The sequence below is a fragment of the Vicugna pacos genome, chromosome 14 (genome assembly GCF_048564905.1).
Source record: "Vicugna pacos chromosome 14, VicPac4, whole genome shotgun sequence".
In the NCBI taxonomy this organism is placed as follows: Eukaryota; Metazoa; Chordata; class Mammalia; order Artiodactyla; family Camelidae; genus Vicugna; species Vicugna pacos.
The window spans coordinates 7,384,422-7,411,567 of NC_133000.1; the positions used below are offsets into that span (position 1 = coordinate 7,384,422).

At 39.7% G+C, this 27,146-nt stretch overlaps 1 protein-coding gene and 1 non-coding gene across 4 annotated transcripts; both read right to left on the minus strand.

Annotated features, from left to right (window-relative positions):
• Positions 1-216: 216 nt before the first annotated feature.
• N4BP2L1 (NEDD4 binding protein 2 like 1) lies at positions 217-25,384 on the minus strand. 3 transcript variants are annotated; one of them, XM_072976096.1, is made up of 5 exons: positions 24,910-25,377; positions 6,736-6,863; positions 6,336-6,424; positions 4,430-4,506; positions 217-3,339 (listed from the first exon to the last, which is right to left on the minus strand). In XM_072976096.1, exons 1-5 carry the CDS (start codon positions 25,179-25,181, stop codon positions 3,081-3,083), a joined length of 825 nt encoding a protein of 274 aa, XP_072832197.1. In that variant the 5' UTR covers positions 25,182-25,377; the 3' UTR covers positions 217-3,080. The 3 variants fall into 3 exon arrangements, with proteins under 3 accessions (XP_072832197.1, XP_072832199.1, XP_072832198.1); XM_072976097.1 differs by lacking the exon at positions 4,430-4,506 and adding an exon at positions 4,312-4,380 and having other exon boundaries at positions 3,148-3,339; positions 24,910-25,380; XM_072976098.1 differs by lacking the exons at positions 4,430-4,506; positions 6,336-6,424 and adding an exon at positions 4,312-4,380 and having other exon boundaries at positions 24,910-25,384.
• Positions 18,285-18,417, minus strand: LOC116283403 (small nucleolar RNA SNORA16B/SNORA16A family). The gene has a single exon (XR_004193002.1). It is a non-coding gene; the product is annotated as a small nucleolar RNA SNORA16B/SNORA16A family (small nucleolar RNA).
• Positions 25,385-27,146: the final 1,762 nt, after the last annotated feature.

The window sequence follows — 27,146 nt, forward strand, 5'->3', positions numbered from 1 at the left end:
ACAAAATGATCATCTGGACTACGACTTAAAATCTTTCTGTCAAATTGGCACTGATTCTACTTGATTTATTTTTAGCCCTATCACAGGATTCAGCAAGTAGTCCCCTTTAAACCTATAACAGTTCAATTTAAGATGATACTCTCTTAATTTGTTACTTTCTTACATTTAATAGAGAAAAGAGAGAAAGCAGTTCTAAGTAGGTACTCATAGCATGGAGAAGCTCTTAAATCAGGTCTTTTAATATGTCTTAAATTTATATACAGTATCATGTTATCAGATCTCATTCTAAACACATTTTAAAGCCAAGAATCGATCCTTTTAAAAAGCAATTTGTTTTCTTCCATAACTGTGACCCATGATTTTTCTCTGTTCTCAAAATCATTAACATAGTAGTCTACTCTACTGTTCTTTCTAACTTAAGTGTTCTGCCAGTCTTATTAATGTGATTTAAGTTTTGTTCATATAATAATTTGGTCTTCACATCCTAATCATCTTCCCAGTGATCCACTCCAGAACAGGGAATAAAACTTCAAGTGTCAGGGAAACAAAGAATTATAAAAATTTAACCTTTTTTTTTTTTGATTCCTGGAAAAACTTGAGCTATAACCTCCTTCATTCTTCATTACCATTTAGACAACCCACTGCAGACACATCTAATGCACACACTGCTTTTTATAAATTAAAAACAATATAGCCAACTTGTATGAGAAAAATATGAAGCTTGAGTATATGTGAATATCATCCCCCCACATAGTAAATGACAATTTAATGATTACAAAGTCAACAATATACACTGCATGATAAGGGATAAATGGTAGAAGCAATCTGTGTAACTTACTCAACAATCACTTAATCAGAGTCTACTCTGTCTGTAAAGCACTATCCCAGTTCTAAGAGTGATGCAAATGGTAATACACAAAACAACACAAGTCAGTAAAGTCATACAAATCAGGAGCCATGGGAGTTGAGAGAAAAAATAGAACACGTCTAGGTGGGATAAATAAAGTTGGTGGCATTTAATCAATGATTCTTATGCTTCCAAACAAAGTATTTTAGGAGTCACATAGGGAAAAAAGGCAAATAAACAGGGAAGCTATTCTGAGCTCTTTAAAAGCTTTGCACTTGTAACCTGGGGCTACTTCTCCTTAGTGGCCCAGCCCAGTCCAGCCCAGGTGAACCAGAAGCCCTAAGCAGAGTCAGACCTAAGTCAGGAGGGCTTGAGTTCTGGTCCGTTAGGCTGCTCCCATGGGATCAAAGAAAAGGAGTTCCCACCTGGGTTCTTTGCCACTTCTTGGTCTACTATCCTAAATGAGTCAAGCCATCCAGATTGAGCTAGTTCTGCAATGACCACATTGACTAGGATACCCGGAGCTACCTGGGCCTGGAAAACAGGGCAGTTGTCATGTGGATCATCATTATTATTAGATTATTATGTGTTGTGCTTGGACATACAGAATTTAGCAAAACTATACCTTAAAATCATTCAGATTCGCTAAACTTTAGTTTGTTGGCCAAACTTGGCTACTCAAAGGAGACACCAATTTTTTTAATGTTAATGAAGAAAAAATTACAGATGCGTTGCTGGTAGTCAAGACGCTGTATAGATTTCAATAGTGTTAGATAATGGAATGTTAAAGTAATAATATAGTCTTTCTAATGTGTACAGATCAAATCATTTATATAAGCCAGTAAAATATCAGATTGCATTTGTTACCTATTCATTGAAGACTGGTAAATAAGTTTATGATATAGAAAAGAAAAGTTGGTTCTTAATATTGTAGGATTCTGTGGAATTTATGGTAATTAAACTTTTTTATATTCTTAAACTAAAACCTTAGATTCAATGACAAATCCATTAAAAGCAATACCATATATAATTTTAATAACCATAAAAGCACCATTAGATAGGACACTTAAAATAATACTTCACAAAACATTAGAAGGCTGTTGGCCAACAAGAAATAAAGCATACATCCTACATGATCTTATCTATTGTGGTCTCACACCAAACTAATCTGATTTCAATCTGCTGAGATTTAACTTGGATTCATTAGTTAGTATTAGTATAAGAGAAGTGGTAGAACTTCACTGTCTTAATGCCACATAAAAATACCAAGACTGCTCATCTTAAGACAAGTGTGACTTTTACCTATCTCCATAGGATCTGCGTCCTCGGATGCTTAATTCCTTGCACTCCCAAAACTTTGGGCTGCCAAATGATTATATACATGTTTATAGGCATAATGTTAAAAATTGCTTGATTATTCCTCTTAAAAATTGGTGTTTTATAAAAGCAGGCCTGTTTTATTTACACTATTAGCACAACAGCCAAAAGTTATTCAGGTTTAACCCTGTTCAATAAAATGGTAGTTAAAACACAAGATGTGACTTTAAGTAACGACACTGATTTTCCTCAGTAGCTTGTATAGCTAATAAGAAGGATTTTGACAGACATGTTTAACAATGATACATCACTAAAATAAAGGAATAATTTCCCAAAGTGTCTACTTTGAAGGACAATATTCCCTTAGATGTGTACTTTCTGCCATATTCATTTCAAAGGAAAATCAGTATCATTACAGCCACACATCTCACACTGTTAGATAACATGGATTATCAGCGTAGCAATGGCACTAAAATTTTTCCTGCCTCCTACTTCTCCTCCCCCACTGTTCCAACTTTCCTGATGGAGATGAATTTCCTGGGAAAAAAAATAGGTTGCTTCAGAGAAAGTGGTACTGAAGCTTTATATTATAAACACTTCATTTCATTAATGGACCTACGAGGCTGACTATGTTCTTGGATATGTCCTCAGGTTTCAGCTTCAAATTAATCCTTTCCCTATAGAAAGGGACTTTGTTTAATCAAATCGGCAGAGTTCCCAGCATCAGACCATGCATATAGGATCACTTTAACAAATGCTTGTTGAAGATGAATGTAGTTACTTCTGCTCAAAAACTTTCAGGTTCGACTATTTACATTAGAATTAGAGCTCTGACTACAATTGAACAAAGAATAAATACCAAAATTTGAAGTAAAAACTGATTTAGGAAAATTCTGAGTGCCTGTAAGAGAGACCTCTAATATCCATGGTGACAGCCACCCCTTCTGTTAAAGGAGCTCTCATTAATGAAGCCGCCATGAGCCCTCCGGTTTGGGAACTCTGCGTAGGTGTTCCAGTACCCTGCACCGTTGGAAGGAGATGCATTACTTCTGTCCTGGCTTCTGTTTGCTCTGCTCGGTTTCTCGGCATGCAGCACACTGTGAAAGGTAACATCATGTTCATACCGTTCTTTCATTCGGTGTATTTTTTCTCTTGGGACTCCATGAATGTTTCTTCTACGTGGAAAAAAATGCAAAAGGTTAGTTAAGGCATCATAGCAAAAGGAGTTACTTGTACTTTACAACTACTATATTATTATCTCAGGATGGAACTCTTACAAAAGCGTAACAGTCATGTTAGCAGTTATCTTTCAGGCTCAACTCCCGTTTTTCATGCTGCCCTGCAAACCCTCAAACTACCCTGAGGCTAGCGAAAAGCTAAAGCTTCAGAAATGCTTTGTTTCTGGACATCTCAATTCTGTGCTTCAAGTTGTAAAAGAGCACCATTACTTTTTTTTATTATGTATTTGCCAGTTTGTCATGCATATATCTATAATCAATTATGTCAGTCCTAGATACTTCTAGAAGCTTATTAAAACAATCTTCTTTAATTCAAGAGGGCATGAGAATCAACTGGGGATATAGTTTGAAATGCAATTACCAGAGATTCCAACTGTGGATGGGCCTGTGAATTAGGATTTTAACATCCACCCCAGGCAATTCTGATGGGGGTGCTCCACAGATCCCTTTGGAAACACTGTCTGCTTATAACTGTAAGCTGAACTAGGCCTATTCCCCAAAACTAAATTCTGATCTCACTGGTTACTTTAAATCACTGACATTATCAAATAGCACAGATAGTGAGTATCAGAATCCATGCATTCAGTCAACAAGTTAGTGTTATTTGAACATTTATTGCTTTACAAATTAGAAGCAGCATTTAGATCATAAATGAACCACAAACGGTTCCACATCTGAAGATCTTTGTTTAGCCTAAGTGCAAAAACACCACTCACAAGTGCAATCCCATGCAGAGGAAAGTGCTTTTAAATGTTCGCTGATAAAGAAGCATTTAGCAGCATGTTAAATGTGTCCTTTTCAAGGACCAAGTCCAAGCCAAGATTTAGCATTTAGCATTACATCAGAAAACTGATCCAAACTAAAGTCTTCACATTAATAATTCCAAAGTTATCAATTTCTAAGAATTACCATTTCTGGCCTGAAAACTACCATGTCCATTTCCAGCCTGAAAAGATTCTTTTGTTCGGTCTGAAATACCTGAAAATAGCAGGATACATAATGAGGAACTAGAAAGACAAAGAAGTACCTTGCTAACTCTTGAACGTTGAATTTCCAGCGAGTGTCAGGTTCTCGGAATATAACTTCATAGTTATTTTCAAGTGCCTGATTTTTCAAAAGTACATAAAACATTGAAGACATGGTATGTATGTTTGGGAATGGTTACGCTGCCATTTAACATTTATTACAAATCTTTTCTAAAATTCCTTTTGTTTGACCAGTAATCCAATGCCTTAGTTTATGTTAACAAATACAGTTGGTTCATTTCCCTTCTTAGCCACTCTTAGATTATTACGGCTCCCAATGATCAATTTTGGTCAATTTTATCTGCTATGCTGGAAAATTATAAAAGTTCTTTGTTTTGGCTAGTTAAAAAATAGATAGCAGAACTAGTTTTAAATGCCCTGTCCACAGGTATGAGCAATGAATTCTAATGGCTTCTCAAAGTCCTTTACGTGATTATCATGGACTCACTTCTGTCAGATGCCTTAGAAAGTGAGGGTGCCACAGGCACAGAGCTTAGGAAATAAAAGTGATTTCCACATACTTGCTCTCCCTGCTATGCAGGACAGTTTGGCTCAATTCAGTGGGCCCCATTTCATTGAGTTTAGAAAATTACCACTTCATATAAACATCAAACATTCTTTGCATTCATAAACTGACCACTACTTTTTAACCTCAAACTGAACTTTCTATTATCACTATTGTTTATTGTGTTATAAAATACAGAATGAAAAGAGCTAAGTAAAAAGATTTCCTCTTTATTCTCTAAACGGACACTTCAAATTTGGGAAGGACATCAAATGTCACATGTGGAAAATTCCTAATTTCTGGGTCTTATTAATCGCTGTGGGTGGCTAGAAAAGATTGTCCATGTCTAGAAAATAGAAGATAAAAAATAAAAAGTAAAATGACTTCCCTTGAGCCTCTCAGTTAACCCCTGACTCTTGGTGCTGAGCTGTGCCTTAACTAACTCGACTCTTCACGTCCCTGTTCATTTCTCTCCCAAGTGGACGCTCGAGCCATGAACTGAAGTAACCACAAACTTGATGCTCTTTCTTTCCTACATTCACCAAAGTCCCACAGTCTGGGCCTACGTAAAACTGATGAAAGTACAGTTAAGGAAAAGAATATTCGTATGTAAGCTATTTTGCTCAAAACATGAAGAGGCCTAAAAATAGACGGCCACGAGCCCAGTTTTAGAGATATTCACTTTACAATTAGCCAAGTGGGGAGACTGCTCAGCTGTCTTCTTCCTGCCCCTGCATGTTTCTGGATCTTTTCTCCTTTCTACACTCAGTAAGGAATGAAAACTTATTAGCACGCAAGATGAAATATGTCTGAAAACAGATCAGACATATTTCAAACTCAAAGAAAAAAGTGCACATTGCTTTATTCAATCTTACTGTTCTGAGCGTAGACAACTTAGTTACCTTTATATGTGAATTTATATTTATATTCCAGTATCATAACAGGGTTACAATGTTAATCCTAAATCTGTTTTTAAACTAAGAAATTCATTGCCCTGGAACATAGTACTCAAGTGCCCGGCGTGACAGAGACAGAACTGTCCTATGAACATCATCTGCAGCTCCTCTGGTGGCATCACCTAGTCCAGCACTTCCTGGCCGGTCTCAGTGGAGGCTCCTGTGTATGCCTTCCCTTAGGAAAACAATCAAGATGGACACCTTATCAAGAATTCAGACCAAGGACTATTTTTAAAATGTACCCTGAAGTGATACCAGCATCTCAGCAAATTTCAGCCACTGAACAACAGAGAAACACTAAAATAAAACCTCTTTATCTGCTCCCCGAGAGGACGACTATTAATGAATATGAGATCACGGAAGATCAGAAAAAGAAGAAAAAACAAATGTTTCAACTTTCTCACAAAATGCCCATAACTGAAAATTCAGAATGATACTTCTTCCTACCATGACTGCATAGGGCTTCATTTCCCAGGCGTGGAGGTTGGTATTATCAATAATAATGGGGGATATGCCATTCCTCATTGCTTTTCTTGCTGCAACACAATGTTACATAACAGTGAACAACATGCAACAGTCAGAGAAGGGTGAGCGTACTCCATATTTTGTTATTTTTATTACCAGAGGTCCTCATTACACAACTTTAACACCACCTATTTCAGAACCCATTATCAATCATTCTCTTTTTCCTGGCATCTAGGGAGGTTACACTCTGGCATTCTGTTTGAGGGGGGGGAAATGGCAGAACTTTAGATTAAGCTCCTTCCATAACACTTTTTCATTTTGCAGTAGCTACAATCTACGTGCACAATAGGATTTCCCAGGAGTGTGGAAAGGAATGTTTCACCTCTTTTCTGGTTCCATTCATGAGCTTCCTCCAGGAAATCAGGATTGAACTCATAGGCACCATCTTCCCTGAAGAAAAAATCATCAGTGCTGAAAATCAGGGCCCTGGGAAAGTCGTGTTGCAATTGTCTGGAAAATGGGGAAATAAGAGATTACTTTATGACAATGCATTGTCATAATGTAAATCACTTCCTTGCATCTCTAACATTTAGCAGTTTGTAATTATGAGACCATCAGGTTTTGAGATGTTGCAATTCAAGTTGGAAAGAGAGATGCTAGCCTTTCTAGAAGGTATCATTCCTTCATAGGAGGCAGGAGAGGGCTGAGAGGAGACTTGAAACTAACAAACACTGGTCACCACCACTGACTTCTGCAGCAACCAGGACTGATTCTAGACAAAACTCTTCAGGCCCCATTGCGGGTGTGACGACAGCCTTCCCTTGTGGGCACAGCCCTCACTGCCACTGGTCTGTGATGTGCCAATGCCCACGCGCCCATGCTGCAGCCCTTTCTTTCATACCCACACCTGTCCTAGGTCCCCTGGCCTTGGAGCTATGTCCTCTGTAAGGACCCATCCTTGAAACTAGTTCTTGCTGAGGTATGAAATGTAGATATAAGTGATGTGGGTGCTACCCCGTTAGGCAACATTTCAGCAGTGACCTAAGCCAAATTTAGAAACCACAGCAGAAGGAAAGAGGAACACCCAACATTCCCCATGCCTTCCTAAACCTCAATTACTCTCTTGAAATATGAAAATATCACAGAAAAAAAGAAAAACCATCATGGAATATGTCCTTTAAGGAGGGAGAAAAAAAGCACATTAAGTTCTGCACAAAATAACTTCAAAGAGAAGATGATTCCAATTGAAATCCATAGTCAGCCTTTTTGGGAGAGAAGGTCGCTATTATGCTAGACAGTAACAGGGTAAATCCCTGAGCCTCCTTTCCTCATCTGTAAAAAACTGAGGACAATGTCACCCATCTTGCTAAGTTAGGATGACGACCTCACAACCTGGGGAAGCCCCCCGCGCAGCGCCTGACACCACGAGTGTGTGTTTCTCTCCCTCTTCCGTGCAGCACTCACCAGCATAATTCTAACTTCAGACAAATTCACCAGGCAGATAGAGTATATGACAACACAGCCATGCTCACAATAAAAAAGATATTTAAAAGTTGGAGGGAAAAAATGTTGAAGAACGACAAGGGCAGAAAATGCAAGAGAAAGCAGAGCTAGTCAACTCTTTTTGTTTTTTCTTCTCCATCAAGAAGAATTCTTTAATCAAGAAAGAACGTAAGGCACTGAAGCAGCAGATGATGAGGAAGCACCTAAGTTGCTTAAAAGACTTGCGTTCAGTTCTTGACTTTTCCTCTACCCCGTCATGTGATCTCTCTAAGCTTCTGTTTTCCCAACTGAAAACACGGATAAGAATCACTACCTTTTAAACAGGGCTTCTAGTAAGGCTCAAATGAGGTGAGGTATGGGAATACATTTTCCAAGAGGTAAGGCACTTTACAAATGTAAGCTACTATTATTTTACTAATAGTAAGAAGTGAAGTCAAATTTTCTAACCGAGACTATTTACATGCCATTGTAGTACAATATATTGGAATCTGTACATAATGGGAGAGATGGCAAAGAAAATATGGCCATTTTAAATCTACCACAGAAACAGAAAGCGACATGAAAGAAAGTATAAAGATTCAACGAAACAAATTCAGTTTCCACATAAATGTCTTTTGACCTTAAATAAATTCAAACTGAAAACCCAGATCAAAGGTCCAAACTTTAACATCCAATACAAACAATTATTATAAAGACACCTTAGAAGAAAATCTAAGGGCAACACTAGCTGCATTTTCAGGTGTGTGTATTTTATATTTGTGAAAGCTTTACAGTTTTTGAATTATTTTCATCAATATTATCTAGTTTAAATCACGAAAGCTACAAAGTTTAAATAATAGTGTGTAACTTATTTTCCTTTCTTTTATGTACTCAGTTAAGCAACTATGGATATTAGTTGCAAGATTTTTTTTTTCCTTTTTGGTCCCTGATATGACATCCCTTCTAAATCTGGTTTCATCTGTTTCCCTATTAAGTCTGACCTTAGAGGTTTTGTTTTGTTTTGTCATTTCCAGAGTTGAGTTTTTCTTTTCATAAACAGACCCTTATCTACTGGTGTTTTCCTTTTTATGGTTTATATTATCTATTGGAAGTTAATACTCTCTAATGTTTCCTTTAAAAAAAATTTAAGGCTTGTGTTCAATTCACATTTCATTTGAACCCTATTCCTTCCTAGAAAACAAAAACAAAACATAGGAAAGAAACTACTACCCTCCCTGATTGGAAAATTTTGCCTTAGAGTAAAAGTTAAATTGTTCAAGACCACTATAGGGCTAAACCATCTAACCCTCATTTCCTAAGGCACATGTGACTGTAGCCTACATGGTTACAGGTAGGCAAAAATATGAGTGGTTTTCACCTTTACAACGCTAATGGAATTTGGGGGAGGGGGTTGGGAGAGGGGTGCCTGTATGATCTTCATGATCATTCCTTCAAAAACTTGTTTTATCTTCACCTGAATGTTAAATTAGCACTGGTAGCCATGGTACATCTTGAATATGCAAGACAATAAAAGCTCTCCTACCTAAATGAAGAACTGATTATACAGACAAACTTGAGAGTCTCAAACTTAAGTAGAAGCAATAAATACCATTCCACCAGCTTCAGAAGTGATGAGGATAATGCCCCAGCTCTAGCTTTCTTTGTGGTGGTCAGGAGCCTCGTGCATTAGGGAAATTGAGAGGACGAAAATAAAAGGGAAAAAACAGGAAGACAGTTACTTCCATATAACCTTCACCTTCACAGCTCCCCCAAATTCACTTGAAATCACTGCTAGGAGAGAAACTTAGGTTCTAATCTTGATTTCACAACTTATCATCCTTTTGTATAATTCTTTTATTTAATAATAGAGAACCATGGAAATATATTTAGGTACCTATTAGTCACTCACCCACTCACTGACAAAGCTCAACATTAGTATATAATTTTGAGTTGTACCCCTAACTTTATTATGGAAACTTGTGGGAGCCCATGATTGGGTTAACAAATTGTAACAATCCCAGCCACTTATCTCCTTAAAGAAGAAGTGCTTAGTAACTGCCTTGAGGTTTTAGCAATGACCCAGGCCCCCGGCGCTGGGCGTGCCTGCTGTTAGTCTTCTATCCCCAAAACAGCCTTGGGCTGGAATGGTAAAAAGCTGCAGACTCAGAGGTGAGAAGGCTGGTTAGCCAGTGATGGGTAAGACCCCCGAGGGGGCAACCTGAGACAGGCACAGCCGCCTGAGTCCAGGAAAATCTTGTCAAGCAGCTGATTCTCAAACGTTCAGCCCTGATAAGCTGAAAGGCTCAACACGAACATGATTCACCAAAAAGGGTCTTATGACCTTGAGCCAAACACCAACAATAAACAAAGCCTTTGTACTCATTGTGATCCCACCCTGTCCTTCCCTAAATTCCTGCTTCAACTGTACTCAATAAACATGAGATCTGAGAGGCTCTGGAGTTGGCTTCCAACTCCCTCTCGCTCTCTTGACTTTTCCCCAGAGTCTTGAGTAATTCATTCCGTCTCGGTGGGACTTCTGCTGGCCAGAACCCACAACTGGTGACGAACCCACAGAAACTTTCCAACGTGGAAAAGCAGACAGAATAACATAATCATTCCCCATGTGCCCGTGGTCCAGCTTGAACAATCATCATCATATGGCCAATGTTGTTTCACCTGCTTCATACTTCATTTCACCAAACATCCCAACAGCACTCAAATTTTCCCAATTGTTTCATAAACCTATTCCTACACATGGTTTGCTTGAATCAAGACCCAAACAAGACCCACACATTGTATTTGGTTGCTATGCCCTGTAAGTTTCATTTTTCCATACTTTTCCCTGAACTTTTTTCCCCTCAACCTTTTAAATTTAGAAAATGTTCAAACCTATAGAAATGAATTGAAAGAATAATACAATGAATACTGGTTACCTTCTAAGTTGCAGACATCATGATACTTTGTTCTTAAATGCTTTTAGTATCTTCTATGAACAAGAACATTGTCCTACATATTCATGATCTAAAAAATAACATTGTATTATTTTTATAATTATAATTATAATAAATTGTTTTAAATAAATTATAACTTTATTAACTTATGTTATAATTTATATTATAGTTATTCATAATAGCTAATGTTAATAGATTTTTTAAAGTTTTAAATTTCCTTCATGGTATCAATAATATCTTTCATAGGTTCAAGTACTGCATTTGGTTATTATGTTTCTTTAGTGTTTCAAACTAGAACTGTCCTCGTGCCCTCTTTGGTTTCCCTTTTTAAAGAGTTGAGGTCAGTTGGCTTGAGAATGCCCCACATTCTGGGTTTGTCTGATTGTTTCCTCATAATTGGATCCAGGTTAAACATTTTTGGAAGGTGACTACAGAGGTGATGTTTACTTCAGATTGCACATAATGACCATTTGTACCATCATGCTAAGTATGATCACTTGGCTAAAAGGTGGTGTCAGCCAGATGTCTCCTCTATAAAGGTTCCATTGCTTCACTTGTAATGCTACCTAAGGCTGGGCGTGGGAAGGGTGGGTGGGTGTGAAACATGAGACCCCATGTAACAATCCTGTTCCCTAAAACCTTTCCCTCAATGATGTTTACATTCATTGCTAGATCACTGGCAAATTGATTATTACACTGGGAATTGAAGAATAACGATTATCACATTATATAATCTCTTCTATATATACAAGGTGGCATTGTCTAGTCAAGAACAGCTCTCTTTCTCTCCCCTTCCCCTGTTAATCATGCTCACTACTGTTGGTCTTTATGATGCTCAAACTATCCCAAATTTGGCCAGCAGGTAGCCCTTCAATCTGGCTCCTGTGTCTTAGTCTACAGAAACCTTAAAAATACTGTTTTTCCTTTCTAATTAGCAAAGTAATACATATTCACTGCAAAATATTTCGAAAGAGAAAACTGCAAAATAGGGGAGGTTCCTATATCCCCCCACCTAAAAATAATTACTATAAACATTTTGACCTTCTTTCCAGGAGACAGAATTTTTTTTCCTCTGATGTTTTGTTACATAAAAAGAAACATAATCTAGAGCATTTCATCTTTTCACCAAACTTATTTCCACAGCAGTTTTTTCCCACCTCATGAAATACTATTCTGTACCATTCTTTTAATGATGTAGTTACTCGTATGGATGTACCATAATTTACTTAACGAATGCTCTATGGTTAGGAACTTAGTTTGTCCCCAACTTCTTTTATTACCACCAAGTTTAAATATTTTTTCTTATCTGTGCTGGTCACTTAGAGATACTCTTTTGTGAACTGCATTTTCATGTTCTTTGATTGTTAATAAAAAACCTCTACTGAGAGGTTTATGGCTTTCTTATTAAATATTAAATTTCTTATTAAGTACATCAATTTCTTTTAAATTTTTTATAATAAACTCTAACATAAAAGTCTAACTTATTAGAAATTTTCTAGTCACTGTATCCATCTTTTATTTTCCACTTTCTGCCTTTGATAATACATTTACAACAATCTTTCTCACCCCAAGATTATATTAACATTCATTTGTGTTCTATTACATTTTACTCCTCAATCCATCTAAAATTTTAGTTTAGTAGGTGGCAGTGGTTGAGGATCTAATTTGATTTTTTGCCCACATGAGAAACTGGTTATCCCCAAACCACTGACTGAACATTTCATCAATTCCTCATTGTTTTGAAATATTTGTATTATATGTATACTAAATGATAACAAATAATTAGGCCTATGATTGGACTTTCTATTTTGTCCCACTAAGCTTGATGTCTAAGTTCTTCTTCATTGTCTCTTTCCCCAGTATTTCCAGTATTATCTCCTTGATTACATTCACTAGCTGCAAATCTTTCCTTTACAAAATGTATACTTTTGTTTTCTTATTTTATTGAAGACACATTTCTGAACAATATCAAATAAAATGATTTCCCCTTCTTGATGTCTTTGAGTCTTCGCATGGTGGACTAAAGTTGGCTGTCCCAATAAATTTGCTTTTTTTCTAAGAATGCTAAGCACTAAACAAAGAGCTTGGCATATATTCTCTCTCCTTATCCTTTACAACAATCTTATAAAGGAAACAACATTTTCTCTATTTTTTAGATGAAGAAACTAAGGCTTCAAGAGGCTAAATAACTAGTCCAGATTTATAAGACCTGGATATGGTGCTGCCAGAATTGTACCCCAGGTTAATACAGTCAGGGCACATGGCTGTTCTATACTTTGTGAGTTCTTGTGGATCTAAGAAAGCTCTTCTATTGTCTTCAAACACAATTTGGCTGAATGAGAATTACTTATTACAATCCTTTTCCACAGATATTTTTAGTTCAAATTTGTTTCAGTTAAAATTGAGTTCAATTGCATTTAATAGAAAACTCAGATAACAGTGGCTTTTAAAAATGTACATATACATGTATGTGTGTGTGTATACATATATACGTGTGTGAAAAATCCAGAAGTAGATTCTAAGGCTGGTATCACGTGGACCCAAGGTCAACATGGACCCAGGTGTCTGCCATCTTTTGTTTTTCCTTTTTTCATAAACGTGTGTCTACTGTCCTTTTTTTAACATGTGGCTTCCATTCTTTCATTCTTCCATTTTGTTCCCCTTAATGGGCACAGGGTGCCACTGCAGTTCCAGCTTTTACACCCATATTCTACAGAGCAGGAAGCAACAAGGGAGTCTTGAAAACGTGGTTGGCACGTTGCCACACCTAACAAAAAGGGACTAAGGAAGTAGAGGTAGCCGGTTAGCAGCTTCTGCAGCAGTCTTACCAGGATATAGCAAGGTACTGAATTTATTTTTTATCACTTTTGTTTAAGTCTTCAACTCATAAATATGTTCTATTAAATCTGTAACTGTTGCTTAGGTTACATTTATTCTGGTTTTATTTGGTTCTATTTAATCTCACACTGGTCTTCTGTGTTTCTATGCTACTGTTTGATTTGCTGCATTGTGGTTCTGCTCATCTCTATGTCTCATAAACTTCAAAATTCCAACATTTACCTTAAATTATTTTTTAAAATATTCAGCTCCTTCAAAAACTTTGTTCTGCATCTTAGCCTTTTATAGTTAGCCAACTCCTTTTATAGTTCAGATTCATTATCATTTTTCTTGTACCTCTTATATCAGAGACAAGAATTTTTCAGAAAAAAAATTTTTGTGTATAAAGTTAAAAGAAATTAATATGACAAACACCAGTATATCAACCAGCTGAAGCTGATAATTATTAACATTTTCTCCTATTTGTTGTGTTGGTTTAAAATCCAACCAAACCTCCACCTTAACTCTGGCAATCCCAAAACCCTTTACTATATACTCTTATCCCTTTTCTACAGCACTTATGACCTCCTAACATAACGGGTAGTTTTCTTATATTTTACGGCCTTTTCCCTACCTCTGGTATATAGGGTCCATGAGAGCAGGATCTTTGTCTGTTTCGTTCACTGATGATTCCCAAGTACCTAGAACACTTCCTGGAACATAGTAGGCACTCAATAAATATTTGTTGAATATTCAAATAAGTGAAGGAAAATATATTTTTAGATGTATTCATGTTGATATATAGACTTAGTCCATTTCTTTTAACTGCTACATAAAGAGTAGCCATTAATGCCATAAGAATAAACATAGCTAACATTTATTAGGTACTTACTATGTTTCAAGCACTATTCTAATGACATTTCTCATATAATGCTCAAATAGACCTGAGATAAGTACTGCTCACAACCCCCATGTTACAAATGAAGAAATTAAGACGAGTGAGTGGATACAAAATCAACATACAGAAATCAGTTCCATTTCTACACACTAACAATAAAACACCTGAAAAAGAAAATATTCCCATTTACAACAGCATCAAAAACAATAAAATACATGGAAATAAATTTAACCAAGGAAGTGAAGATCTGTATGTTGAAAACAATAAGACTGATGAAAGAAGCTAAAGTAGACACAAGCAAATGGTTAAGATATTCTGTGCTCATGGATCAGAAGAATTAATACTGTAAAAATATCCATATTACCCAAAGCCACCTACAGAATCAGTGCAATGTCTATCAAAATTCCAAAGGCATTTTTTAGAAAAATGAAACAAACAATCCAGAAATTTGTATGGAACCAAAAAAGACCCCAATTAGCCAGAGCAATCTTGAAAAAGAACAACAAAGCTGGAGGCATCACACTTCCTGATTTCAAACTAAGCTACAAATCAATAGCAGACAAAACAGTAATGGTACTCGAATAAAAACAGACACATAGACCAATGGAATAGAACTGAGAGCCTAGAAACAAGCCCTCACATATGCAGTCAACTAATACTTGACAAACCAGGAATGCCCAATGGAGAAACAGTCTCTTTAATAAAGTGTTTAGTAAAGAAATAATCAACAAAATGAAAAGGCATCCTATAAAATGGGAGAAAATATTTCCAAATCATGTATCTGATAAGGGATTAATATCTAAAATATATAAAGAACTCATACAACTCATTAGCAAACAACAAACAATCAAATTTTAAAATGGGCAGAGGATCTGAATAGACCTTTTTCCACAGAAGACATATAAATGGCAAATAGGTACCTGAAAAGGTACTCAATATCACTAATTACTAGGGAAATGCAAATCAAAACCACAAAGAAACCCTCCTACACTGTTGGTGGGAATGTAGTTTGCTGCAGCCATTACAGAAAACAGTATATAGATTCCTTAGAAGACTAAAAACAGACTTACCGTATGATCCAGCAATCCCACTCTTGGGCATATATCAAAAGGAAACCTTAATTCAAAAAGATACATGCACCCCAGTGTCCACAGCAGAACTATTTACAATAGCCAAGACACGGAAACCACCTAAATGTCCATCGACAGATGACTGGATAAAGAAGTTGTGGTATAATTATACAATGGAATACTACTCAGCTATAAAAATTAATGAAATAATGCCATTTGCAGCAACATGGATGGACCTGGAGATTGTCATTCTAAGTGAAGTAGGCCAGAAAGAGAAAGAAAAATACCGTATGATATCACTTATATGTGGAATTAAAAAAAAGACAAATGAACTTATTTACAAAACAGAAACAGACTCACAGACATGGAAAACAAATTTATGGTTACCAGGGGCGAAAGGGGATGGAAAGGAATAAATTGGGAGTTTGAGATTTGCAGATACTAACTAATATATATAAAATAGATAAACAACAAGTTCATACTGTATAGAACAGGTAACTATATTCAATATCTTGTAGTAACTTATGGTGAAAAAGAATATGAAAACAAATATACATATGTTCATTTATGACTGAAGCATTATGCTGTACACTAGAACACAACATTGTAAACTGACTATACTTCAATAAAAATAGATATATATAAAACTGAAAATTTTTTTAAATAAAATATAAAGAAAGGAAAAAAAGAAACCGTGAGCTATCACCTCACACCTGTTAGAATGGCTATCATCAAGAAGAGATTAATGATGACGTGGAGAAAAGGAAACGCTTGTGCACTGTTGGTGGGAATGTAAATTAGTGCAGCCACTGTGGAAAGCAGAATGAAGTTTTCTCAAGAAATTAAAAATAGAACTACCATAAAATCCAGTAATCCCACTTCTGCTTATACATCCAAAGGAAATGAAAACAGGACCTAGAAGAGATACCTGCACTCCCAAGTTCATTGAAGCACTGCTCACAGTAGTCAAGATATGAAAACAACCTAAGAGCCTGTCAATGGATACATGGGCAAATGTGGGAAATATATACAATGGAATATTATTCTGCCATGAGAAAGAAGGAAATCCTGCCATTTGTGACAACATTGATGAGTCTTGAGGGCATTATGCTAAGTGAAATAAATCAGAGAAAGATATATACTGTATGATCTCACGTACATGTGGAATCTAAAGAAGTCAAACTCATAGAAATAGAGTAGAGCGGTGGTTACCAAGGGCTGAGGGGTACGGGAAATGGGGAAGTGTTGATCAAAGGGTACAAATGTCTAATTATAAGGTAAGTCTGGGGAGCTAGTGTACAGCATGGTGATTATAGTTAATACTGTATTATATACCTGAAAGTCACTTAAGAGAATAGATCTTAAATGTTCTCACCACAAAAAAGGAGTGGTTCATTATCCAACACAATGGAGGTGGTGGCTAACACCACAGTGGTAACCATTTTTCAGTACAGAAGTGTATCAACACATTGTACACCTTATACTTACACAATGTGTCAGTTACACCTCAATCAAGCTAGAAAAAAGAAAAAACAGATCAGTGAGCGGTACAGCTGGATTAAAACTCAGGCTTCTGGCCTCAGAGCTATACACTAAATCACTGTGATAGAGTGCTGAAAAATAGACAAACCACATGTATCCCTTTCTCTGATGACACTGAGGTTGTTTGCAATTTTATCATGAACAACTTTCAATGAACATCGTTGTGTCAATCTCCCTTTGCAAACGTAGAGCGTCTCCTGAGGATCTGTACCTCAAGTGGAAGAGCTATGGAATCCTTTCTGTTTGTTTTTTCGAAAGGACAGAGCAGAGCAGATGTTTACAACTTCCTTTACTTCAAAAAAAAAATTTCTCTCTGATAGAATACATATTCCATGAAGGCAGGGATTTTTCTCTTTGGTTCACTGTTCTATTCTAAGCATCAGAAGAGTGTCAGGTACAGGCAAACTAATCAGTAAATATTTGGTAAATGTATGAATGGTTCTTGAATGGTTCTGTTGCTTTAATTATGAAAACTTTGTATAGGGTCCCAAACTGTGTGAGGAGAATTTCTATTTACTCATCTTTATACATTGAGAATTTTACCCAAACCTCAGATTTACCCCCAAACATGACTGGGAGAGAGGACTCTTCTCGGATTCCGGCACTTCCTCTGGATGTTATTAGAATTCTCCTCGAGGACTTTAAGCTGGGAGGTGGGAAACAGGTTCGGTGACCAAACAACCTGAGGAGAATGGGGAGGGAGCCACAGCTGTAAACACCTTGGGACAGTGTCCCCTGCGGCCTGGGGTGGCCTGACCTTCTTGGTGCTGCCAACCACCATGCCAAGGCTAGCCCTGCCCCTGGAGAGACGGACCTCAAGCGTCACCAGCCCCACGGATACCACCAAGCCACAGCAGCTACCAGGACTCCAGTGAAGGGCTCCCAGGCCGTCCTACTGCTCACTTTTGCCCTCATCCCTCACCCCTCACAGCAGGGCAAGTTTATGGGATCCAAAACCAGACTCGCAGTTAGCCCTCAAGTGCCAATGTGGCCCCACGGCACACATCTACGGAAATCCCTTCAGTATCTTGCACGTGAACAGTGCCCTTCTGGAGAATCCAGCAATGCCACAGGTTTCCCCTCTGTTTGTGTTTTGCTGGTCACTCCAGCCATGCTCAGAAGAGGGGAAGGAATCAGAAGCACACACCCACCTCAGCATTAACTTGTTTTCGGCTGTGTTTTCCCAAAATGTCATAAATCACTTACAGACAACAGGACAGTGGCCGTACAAGAAAACTGTCACTTTGGGTTCTTTTTTGACTGCTGCTTATTATGGGAAAGCAGCTGTACCTCTGATACTTATTTTTAAAACTCTTTTTAGGGATAACTGTTGGGCGAAGGAGACGGCACATCAAACATTTTCACACATAAAACACAGGAATGGTTTTCTTATGAACGGAATTGAAGAGAACATTGGAGCATTTGGAGAGAGTGGCTCCATTCCTTTATTCCTCTTGTCTGTTCTCCACAGCCTATTCATTCTTTCACATTTTCTCTTTATGTGAATGATCTCCTTTTTGGTTTTGCTGTTCACTCAAGACCCATGCTGATTCTGAGCTACCAACTCTTAGGAAGCTTCTGGCATGAACAAATCCATCAAACGTTTAGGCCTACTATGTGCCAGGCCTTCCTTTAGGGGCTGAACAGAATAAAGTTCCTGATCTTGTGGAGCTTACATCCCACCTCATGAAGCGCACTTTTTCATAAGCGAAATAGATAATAAACAAGTAAGTATATGCCAGGCCGTGCTGGTGCAAGGAAGAAAGGGGAGTCAAAGCACAGGGCAAAGACGGCGGGGGAGGTGCTACTCTAGAGAGCAGGGAAGGCCCCTAGACCCTTTTCCTTATATCCTGGAAGAGTGTGGGAAGGGATGGTGAGACGTCCCAGTAATACAATCTTACTTCAACAGGACTCCCTAATCAGTGGATGTTTGTCCGTGAACATCCCTGTTAAGGTGAGACCATTTTGTGCATCATGAAATCCCGAGTCTCAGAAGCAAATGTTTCATTCCTTGATCTTAACATCCTCATCTATAAAATAAAAACACTTCATGTTAGAATTACTGTAAAGATCCAGTAAGCCAGCAAATATACAGTGCCTGCACACAGTCCACACTCAGTACATACGGGCTTTCTTTTCCGTGTTACCTTTCTAGTAGGTGATTGTGAGCATATACTGCACTCCATGTTCTTACTCTCTGGGAACATATACAGCATGTGTAATCCTCATTCATCCCAACCTGCAGAGAGAGGCACTGCAAGGACTCTCAGGGATGGGGAAAGGAGATCAGGACCTATCTTATGAAAAATCACTAAAAATACAAAAAGCTAATAGCTTCCCCAAGTAGACCAAAATGGCTAAAAATCTGAGATGTTGCCTGCCTGATACTCTAGTTTCATACACCCAGACTTGGAATACTGCAAAGTTTCTATTTTGACCTTGCTTTTATTTATGAGAGCCCTGGCCTCATAAACAAAAACACCATGGTCCAGGACGGCAGACTCAGGAGCACTGGGGCACAAGTGCTCTGGGGTCTGACTACTCACAGTTAGTGGCCCTAACTGATCCCCTCTTCTCACTGCTTCCCATATTTCACCACATTTGGCTGTAAAGTACACCTTTGTCCCCATCTCTGTCTTATCATTACACTACATCAGGAAAGCATTCTTTCACCTCCTTGGAAAGCTCTAGTGCCAAGAAATAATGAAAAGGTACTTCTCTGGATGGAAAATTCCATGTTGTTCAGAGATATGAATGCAGAGAAAAGAGAGCTGTCAGCAGGCATCTTTTGAGCCTACCGAATCCATGTTACATTCTTTATGGTTCCAAAGCAAACTAGAACGTTGCAAAGGATGCAACATGTCCTGGAGTCTGATTCCCATACTGTTCTTTGACACATAAAGATTTTTAAAAATTCCAGGAATTTGCTTAAGGTTGACAACTTTTAATTTTTCAAATAAAGACTTTAAAAATTTTTTTAAAAAGGGAAGACTACCTACTCCTATTGCCATTTCATTTCATTTCAAAAGGATGATTTAGTGGTATAACTATGCAAGGGAATATAATTCAGTCACAAAGCAATGAGGTTATGACACATGTTACAACATGGATGAACCTTGAAAACATTAAGCTAAGTGAAATAAACTAGACACAAAAGGACAAATACTGTATGATGCCACTTGAGCTATCTAGAGTAGTCAAATACAGAGACAGAAGTAGATCAAAGGTCACCAGGGGCTCAGGGGAGGGAGGAAGGGGAGGGTATTGCTTAATGGGTACAGAGTTTCTGTTTGGAGTGATAAAATTCTTTTGAAAAAGACAGTGGTGATGGTTGCACAATATCAGGCAATTAATGACACTGAATTGTACACTTTATAAATGGTTAAAATGGCCCCAAATGGGGGGATATCTTCACACATACACACAACACAGAAGAAAGCACGGAGGTAAACAGACACCCACAGATGTCTCCACTGAGGTAGAAGATAAGGACAGGTACAGATCCAAGCGAGTTTATGAGTTCAGCTGTGAAAACAGAAATAGTTCTGCATCACCTGCGGAGAGTGAGAGTTTTGAGATTGGAATCTTACTTCTTCTGTCAGCTCTGTACTCCTCTTATCCAGTGTTTAATGCTCTCCATGATCTAGTCCTGGGTTTACCTACCCAACACATCACTACTATAAACGATCCACCCCAGTTAAGCCATGCTCCTCACTAGCCTAGGAGAACATCCAGCTCTTTCCCATCTCCATCTCCTTATTCATGCTGCCAGGCCTTTTCCACTGTTCAGCCACACCCTCCTGGTCTTCAAGGCCAGCTCCACATGGAGATTATCTCTTCCCTAATTATCTTACCTTCCTAACCATCCTCAGTGACTCCCCTGGCCTTTAACACCACCAGCACACAAGACGCCATTCCCCATGAGACATTACTTACCCACAGTAGCATACTGGTTATTGTCTTCCATTTGTTAGTCTTGCATAGGCTCCTGCTCTTAATCTTATTTCCCATATACCTTACTGAACAAGCACTAACAGTCTTAGGAGTACTCAGTGAATTCTACTATTGTTGATTAGTGAATAATTGATAATAGTTGGTATTACATAACCCACGTATTCTACAGTGCTTACACATACATAATCACAGGATCATTGTTTACCACAGTATCTTAAATCCTCACAATAAACTAACCAATGGAATATTAGCTCCATTTTAATGAAAGGCTTCCTAGTATGTCGAACTAAGAATAAACCCAGAGAAGCCTTTTTATATATAAAATGACATATTTATTTGGTTATTTAATAAATGCTTTGTCACACACCTGGGTCTATCTACCCAAATTATTTATAAAACTATTTTCAACTTTAAATAGCTTTAAAAATTTAACACATATAAAAAATTTTTTTAATTAATAAAAGTTAATGCATAATATATATTTGTTAGAGAAAAATGAAAAAGTCACAGGTAAAAGTTTATAATCACACTGCCTTAAAGTCAACAACTGTCAACAACTTTCCACACATTTGTTCATAAGTATATGCAGACCCCTTTCTTTGAACACAAAATGGGATTTTGTGTATATATTGGCATGTAAAATGTGCATCTATGTTCCCATTAATGACTCATGACTTATGAGCCAGTCCTCTATTTCTGTACGTTTAATTAAGTTGGCTCACATTGTTTCTATCATTTAAAAAACTACAACGCACATTCCTCTGTCTTCACGCACCCGTCCAGCTATTGTCTTCGAATGAATTCCTGAGAGTAGGACTTACAGTAAGAATCTGTTTTTGAAATGTTTTTTAAATGAAATTGAGATGGTAAAACAGAGTTAGGGTGCACGCTGATTTTTCGGTACTCGGATGTACTTAAAAAATTTTAAACCAAATAAAACTCCAACTGTTATTTTTTAATATGTACGAAGAATTTAAATAGATGGTTTCGACATTCCAGCCCTTTCAAACTATGAAAACATACAGATGAAGAGCACAGAAGTCCAATGTTGATTTGGAAGATCAGACATATCCTAATTTCAAAAACATTTTTATTTATTTAATCAAATGAAAGATAAAGGTTAAGCAGAAAAAAAGATGAACCCGGATATGTAAAAATGGATCTCCACCAATTTTTAAAAGAAAAAAGTTTTATTTTTCTGATCCAAGAAATACATGCTCATTATAGAAAATTTGGAAAATACATAGAAGAATGAAAATACGAATTTCCCAGAATCCAACAATACATAAGACAGCCTTACAGTTTTACTATTTTCTTACACGTGTATTTTTTTTTTGCCATCCTCCTTCTCTTCCCCACCGGAGCTCCCCACAAAAGTGGGGAAGGCAGCTCCTTGAGGGCCACAGCCTGTGAATACCTCCACACCTTTCATCTTCACTGCAGGCCTCCTTCCTTGCTGAGCTGTGGATTGTTTGCTTGCCACTTCCCAGATTTCTACGCAAATACACAACCCACCCGGAGGCAAGGCCAAGGTCCTCTGCTCCTGAACTGCCGATGCCCAGCCTATCAGGAGAACTCACAGTGTCAACTCCACTTCAGAGCCAGACTTCTCCCCAGGAACATTCTGAAGATTACTTCAGCTGACCCAACATCTTGGACAGTAACTAATGCCTCTAAAATTTATATAGCACTTTAAAGTTTAACAGGTTCTCTCACACATGTTTAATTCTCACAAGGGCCCTCTGAAGTAGATAGAGCAGATATCCCCATTTAACAGGAAGGAAACTGAGGTGCAGAGGAACTGAGATCATAGCTAGTCAGTAGCAGAGCTTGGATCTGAAGGCATAAATTGACTCTGGGGTCAGAGTTCTTTACCTAGCCAGTAATAACAAAACATTTTTAAGTCCTACAACTGGAAATTAAGAGCTAGAAAGATCGTCAATAAATCTTCTAACCTAATCACTTCTTAGTAGTCACATGAAAGGAAAGTAAGTCCCAGAAAAGGTGGGTGATTGCCCAAAGTCACCAACTATTTTGTAATGAAGAGGATCTAAAGGCACATCTTCGGACTCCCATGCCAGTGCTCACTCCAGTCGTCCCTAGGGAGGTGTTCTTTAATAAGCTGGTCTCTCATCCGGTGTCTTCCGTTTAGCCAAATGTCAATCAGGAATTAAAATCCTAAAAGTGCAGAGTGTTAGAGCCAGAAGGGACCTTAAAGACCACCCAGGCCATCCCACTCACTTTACAAATGAGAAAAGTGAGGTCCAAAACCCATGAATTCTGCGGTTCAGTTCTCTGCACTTCTGCTCATCGCTTCACTTCCCTTCTGAGTAGTTATAAACAAAATCTGTCCAAAGACGTTTTCTTCCTTCTTGGACATTCTGTGTGATAGGTCACAGATCAGCAAGCCAAAGTGAAACTGAACAGGATTTGATTTCAGAAGACACTTGGTTGGTAAGAGATGTACCCACCATGACCGTATCACAAAATAAGCAGTTCCACTGGATTCTAAGCAGGCTCCCCTAGTCTCCACCCAGAGGGAAGACCTATTGAAAGGTGCATATTGTTTTGCTAGAGGCTTCTACTCCACAAATCAGTCACTAATCCTGATTAAAACTGGCAGCATATCACCATAGCTGTCACTGTTTCCTAACCTCAAAGGACCCAGACCCTCCTCCCAGTCTTTGGGTACCATTCAAATCCACTTCTGAATGTGTGCTACCTTGGTTCTTCTTCTATGGTTCCACCGTTCTACAGCCATTCTCCCGGTTTTACAGCCAGCCTTATCTCTCTGGTGAGGTAGAAAGCTCTTTGAGGGCAAAGGTCCACTTCTAATGACACCTACTCGTGCCAGACACTGTGCTTGGCAGGACAGCATACAGGGCCCCTACCTTCAAGAAACTTACAGAAGGATAAACAAAACCATGTGCAAACCAAGTGAAGCCACAGGGGTATAAACGAGGAAGCCGAGGAAGCCGAGGAGGAGCCGGGAGAGCGAGCATCAACCAGTGGGGTAGCTGCCGGGTCAGCTAACAGACCTAAGTCGTAAAGGACTGGGGGAATCATTCAGGGCAAGGGTGGCAGAGGGCAGGCTAGGCAGGCAAGCCAGGCAGGCGGGCCAGAGTCAGCAAAGGCAAGGAGAGAAACAGTTCAACGCTGTAGGAACAAGTGCAGGGCAGAAGTCGGAGTTGAGGCTGCAGCTGCGGGCCTAGCAAGGTGGCCCCAGCAACAAGCCCGCATAATTTTGCTCTGACCCGGTTCGGAGGCCGATGACGCAATTCACGAGTAAATGAATTTGCGCTCCCGTAGCCAGGCTGTGTCAATGACGGCCTGCGGCGACCGCGCGACCCCCTCCCCCAGGCACCTGTGCACTTTCTCAGCCAAAGCACACGCAGGGCTGCCTCAACTGGCCCGGCCCCCGACCCCAGGCCCCCGTTTCTCCGCTCCGGTTTAAAACGCCTGTTGACGCACCGTGGCGGGTGTCTGCGCGCCAGCGGTCGGCCCGGCGGTTTTCTCTGCAGTCGCCACCGGGCTTTCTTGAAGAAGACTCCCCGCGGGCCCCCGACCCCGGGCAAGGGGCGAAGGCTCCCCAGCCCGGCTGGCGCAGGGGCCGCGCGGGGGCCGGTGCCATCTGCGGCTCGCGCCAGGCGCAGTGCCTACAGCCGTCTTCCCGCGAGGGCGCAGCATGGGAACCAACGGGACGGGCCGCCCGCAGCTTGGGCCCGCGGCTCGGGCGGGACCGGGCGGCCCGGCTGCCCCGCGGCAGGCTCGGGCCGGGGCCGGGGCCGGGCGAGGGGCTCGCTCGGCCCTGTCCGCGCGCGGCGCCCGGGTGCCGTCATTACCTGGCCAGCGTAGTTTTCCCGGAGCCCGGGAGGCCTCGCAGGAGGTAGAGGTGTTTCCGAAAGCTGTGGCGGCGCAGAGGTGTCCCACGCGGGGGCGGCGGGGCCGGCGGCCGAGGCGGCGGCTGCTGCTGCTGCTGCCGGAGGCTCAGCCTCCCAAAGGATTCAAGAAAACTCTCCTCCATTGGGTGGGGGCTGGTCGCAAGAGCCCTGGGTTCCCTTTCCTGGAGCCAGGGTCCTGGCCAAAGCTGTTGTTTTTGTGGCTCTCCGGCCATGTGATAGATGGAGGGGCGGGCGCTCGGAGCCCAGCCCCTCCTTCCCACCCGCCCGATCCGCGCTGCGTGGGAGGGGGCGTCCCTACCTGGAAAGCTGGGGACTATGGGAGACTGACAGCCGGGAAAACCTTGGTGACGCGACCCCTGCTCTCCGCCCTACTCCCTGGCCTCCCTTCGCCCTGAGGGGAGAGGACTGGCCCACCGGGACACTGGACATTTCTCCCGGCTGCCCGCTTGGAAGGCAGGCCCGCCGCAAAAGCCTTCCCTCACCCCACCGCCCACTGGCCTAGACCTTGAAAGTGAAATAGTTTCAGTTGACGATAAAAGAATGTGAACAGCATTTTGAATAGTAACAGTAAAGGCTCATTGTCTCCCCCAGTTTGTGAGCATCAATCTCTGGCTGGTGTCCCAACGGCTACCACCACTCTCCCAGGGCCTGTATCTTTTCTTTTTTTTAAATCTTTATCGGCCTGCCAAAAATATTCTTAGAAAGCTTTGTTGCCTCTACATAACTTTAAATCTCTTCTTCTTCAGAAAAAAATCACCCCTTAAAACTAATCTTGATTTATGCACAGCAGCATAAACTAGGCCTCATGAGAAGGGCGGGCTACTCCCCAAGTTCATATTCTGCTGCCACCTGAAAAGACATGGTCTCTTCGGGAACTACTTGAGCCCCCCAGGGAAAGAAGCAGCCTTCTGATAGTATAGATAAGTACCTAGAATTAAATTCTAAGTTCCAGGAACTGGTGAGTGCCAGTTGGTTATCACCATAATACTCTCCAATATTTCACACTCAAGAGTGTGATAGAGTGATCCTATTTTGTAAACTAAAATTTAAATTTAATTTAAAATTTTTAAATTAAATTAAAGCAATTTCCTTCTAAAACGAAATCTAGAGATTTCACCACGAGCTTTGGGAGGGGCTCTCCAAGTAGGGAGGGGCTCTGTGCTAATAATTTTACTTCCTCTTAGGATTAGGGGTGGGGACGAGTGGGCACGGAGATGAGCTGCTTTCTCTTGAAAATCTCTTCGTAGCATTGCAGGAAGGATTCACAGAATACTGAGAAGCACTGGAATTTCAAAAGCTTCTCTAAATATTAGGGGAAACCATAGACAATGGAGAATATACATATATCATAAAATAATGATGCTTATAATGTATGTATCCTATCATACTTCTTACAAGAACATTCTTGCCCAGCCTCAAATACTACTTTTTTCAATCTAGACCTGCACTGTCTAATACAGAAGCCACTAGCCACATGTGGCTACTGAGCACTTGAAATGTGGCTGGTCCAAACTGAGATTAAAATACACACTGAATTTTGAAGGTTTGGTATGAAAAAAAAAGTGTGTAAAATATCTCAATCATTTTTATATTGATTACATGTTGAAGTGATAATATGTTGAGTGTATTGGGTTCATATATTACTAAAATTAATTTCACCTGCTTCTTTTTGCTTTTTTAATGTGGCTATTAGAAAAGTCTAAATTACATATATGACTAACATATTTCTGTTGGACAGTGCCACATGAGACTTCCGCCCATTTCAATTTCCTTCCATAGAGGGCGTCCTGAGCAGCGCGGGATAGGGCAGCAGGAAGACAGAGCTTTAGAGACTAGAAGTTTTGGCACACGGATTCTCTAGCGCCTATGGCAGCTGGAGCAACCTAGTGGATGCTGGGAAATACGAGTGTGTTGTTCAGAAGAGAGGTCTGAGCTGGAGTCAAAGCTTTGGAAATCCTTGCCCTGTGAGTAGATAGAGAATAGAGCAGACAGCTGAAGAGGGGGCTTGGGGACAGCATTTGAGGACTATGCCTTTGAGGTGGATCTACTGAAGAAGAGTGTGAGAGACAGAACTCTAATATAGTGTGTGGAGCCCCAGAGAGGGAGAACTCAAGGATAAAATGGTTGGCAGTACCTTAAAGTGACCCTATACACTTCTCCTTTCTCTTAGCTCCCAA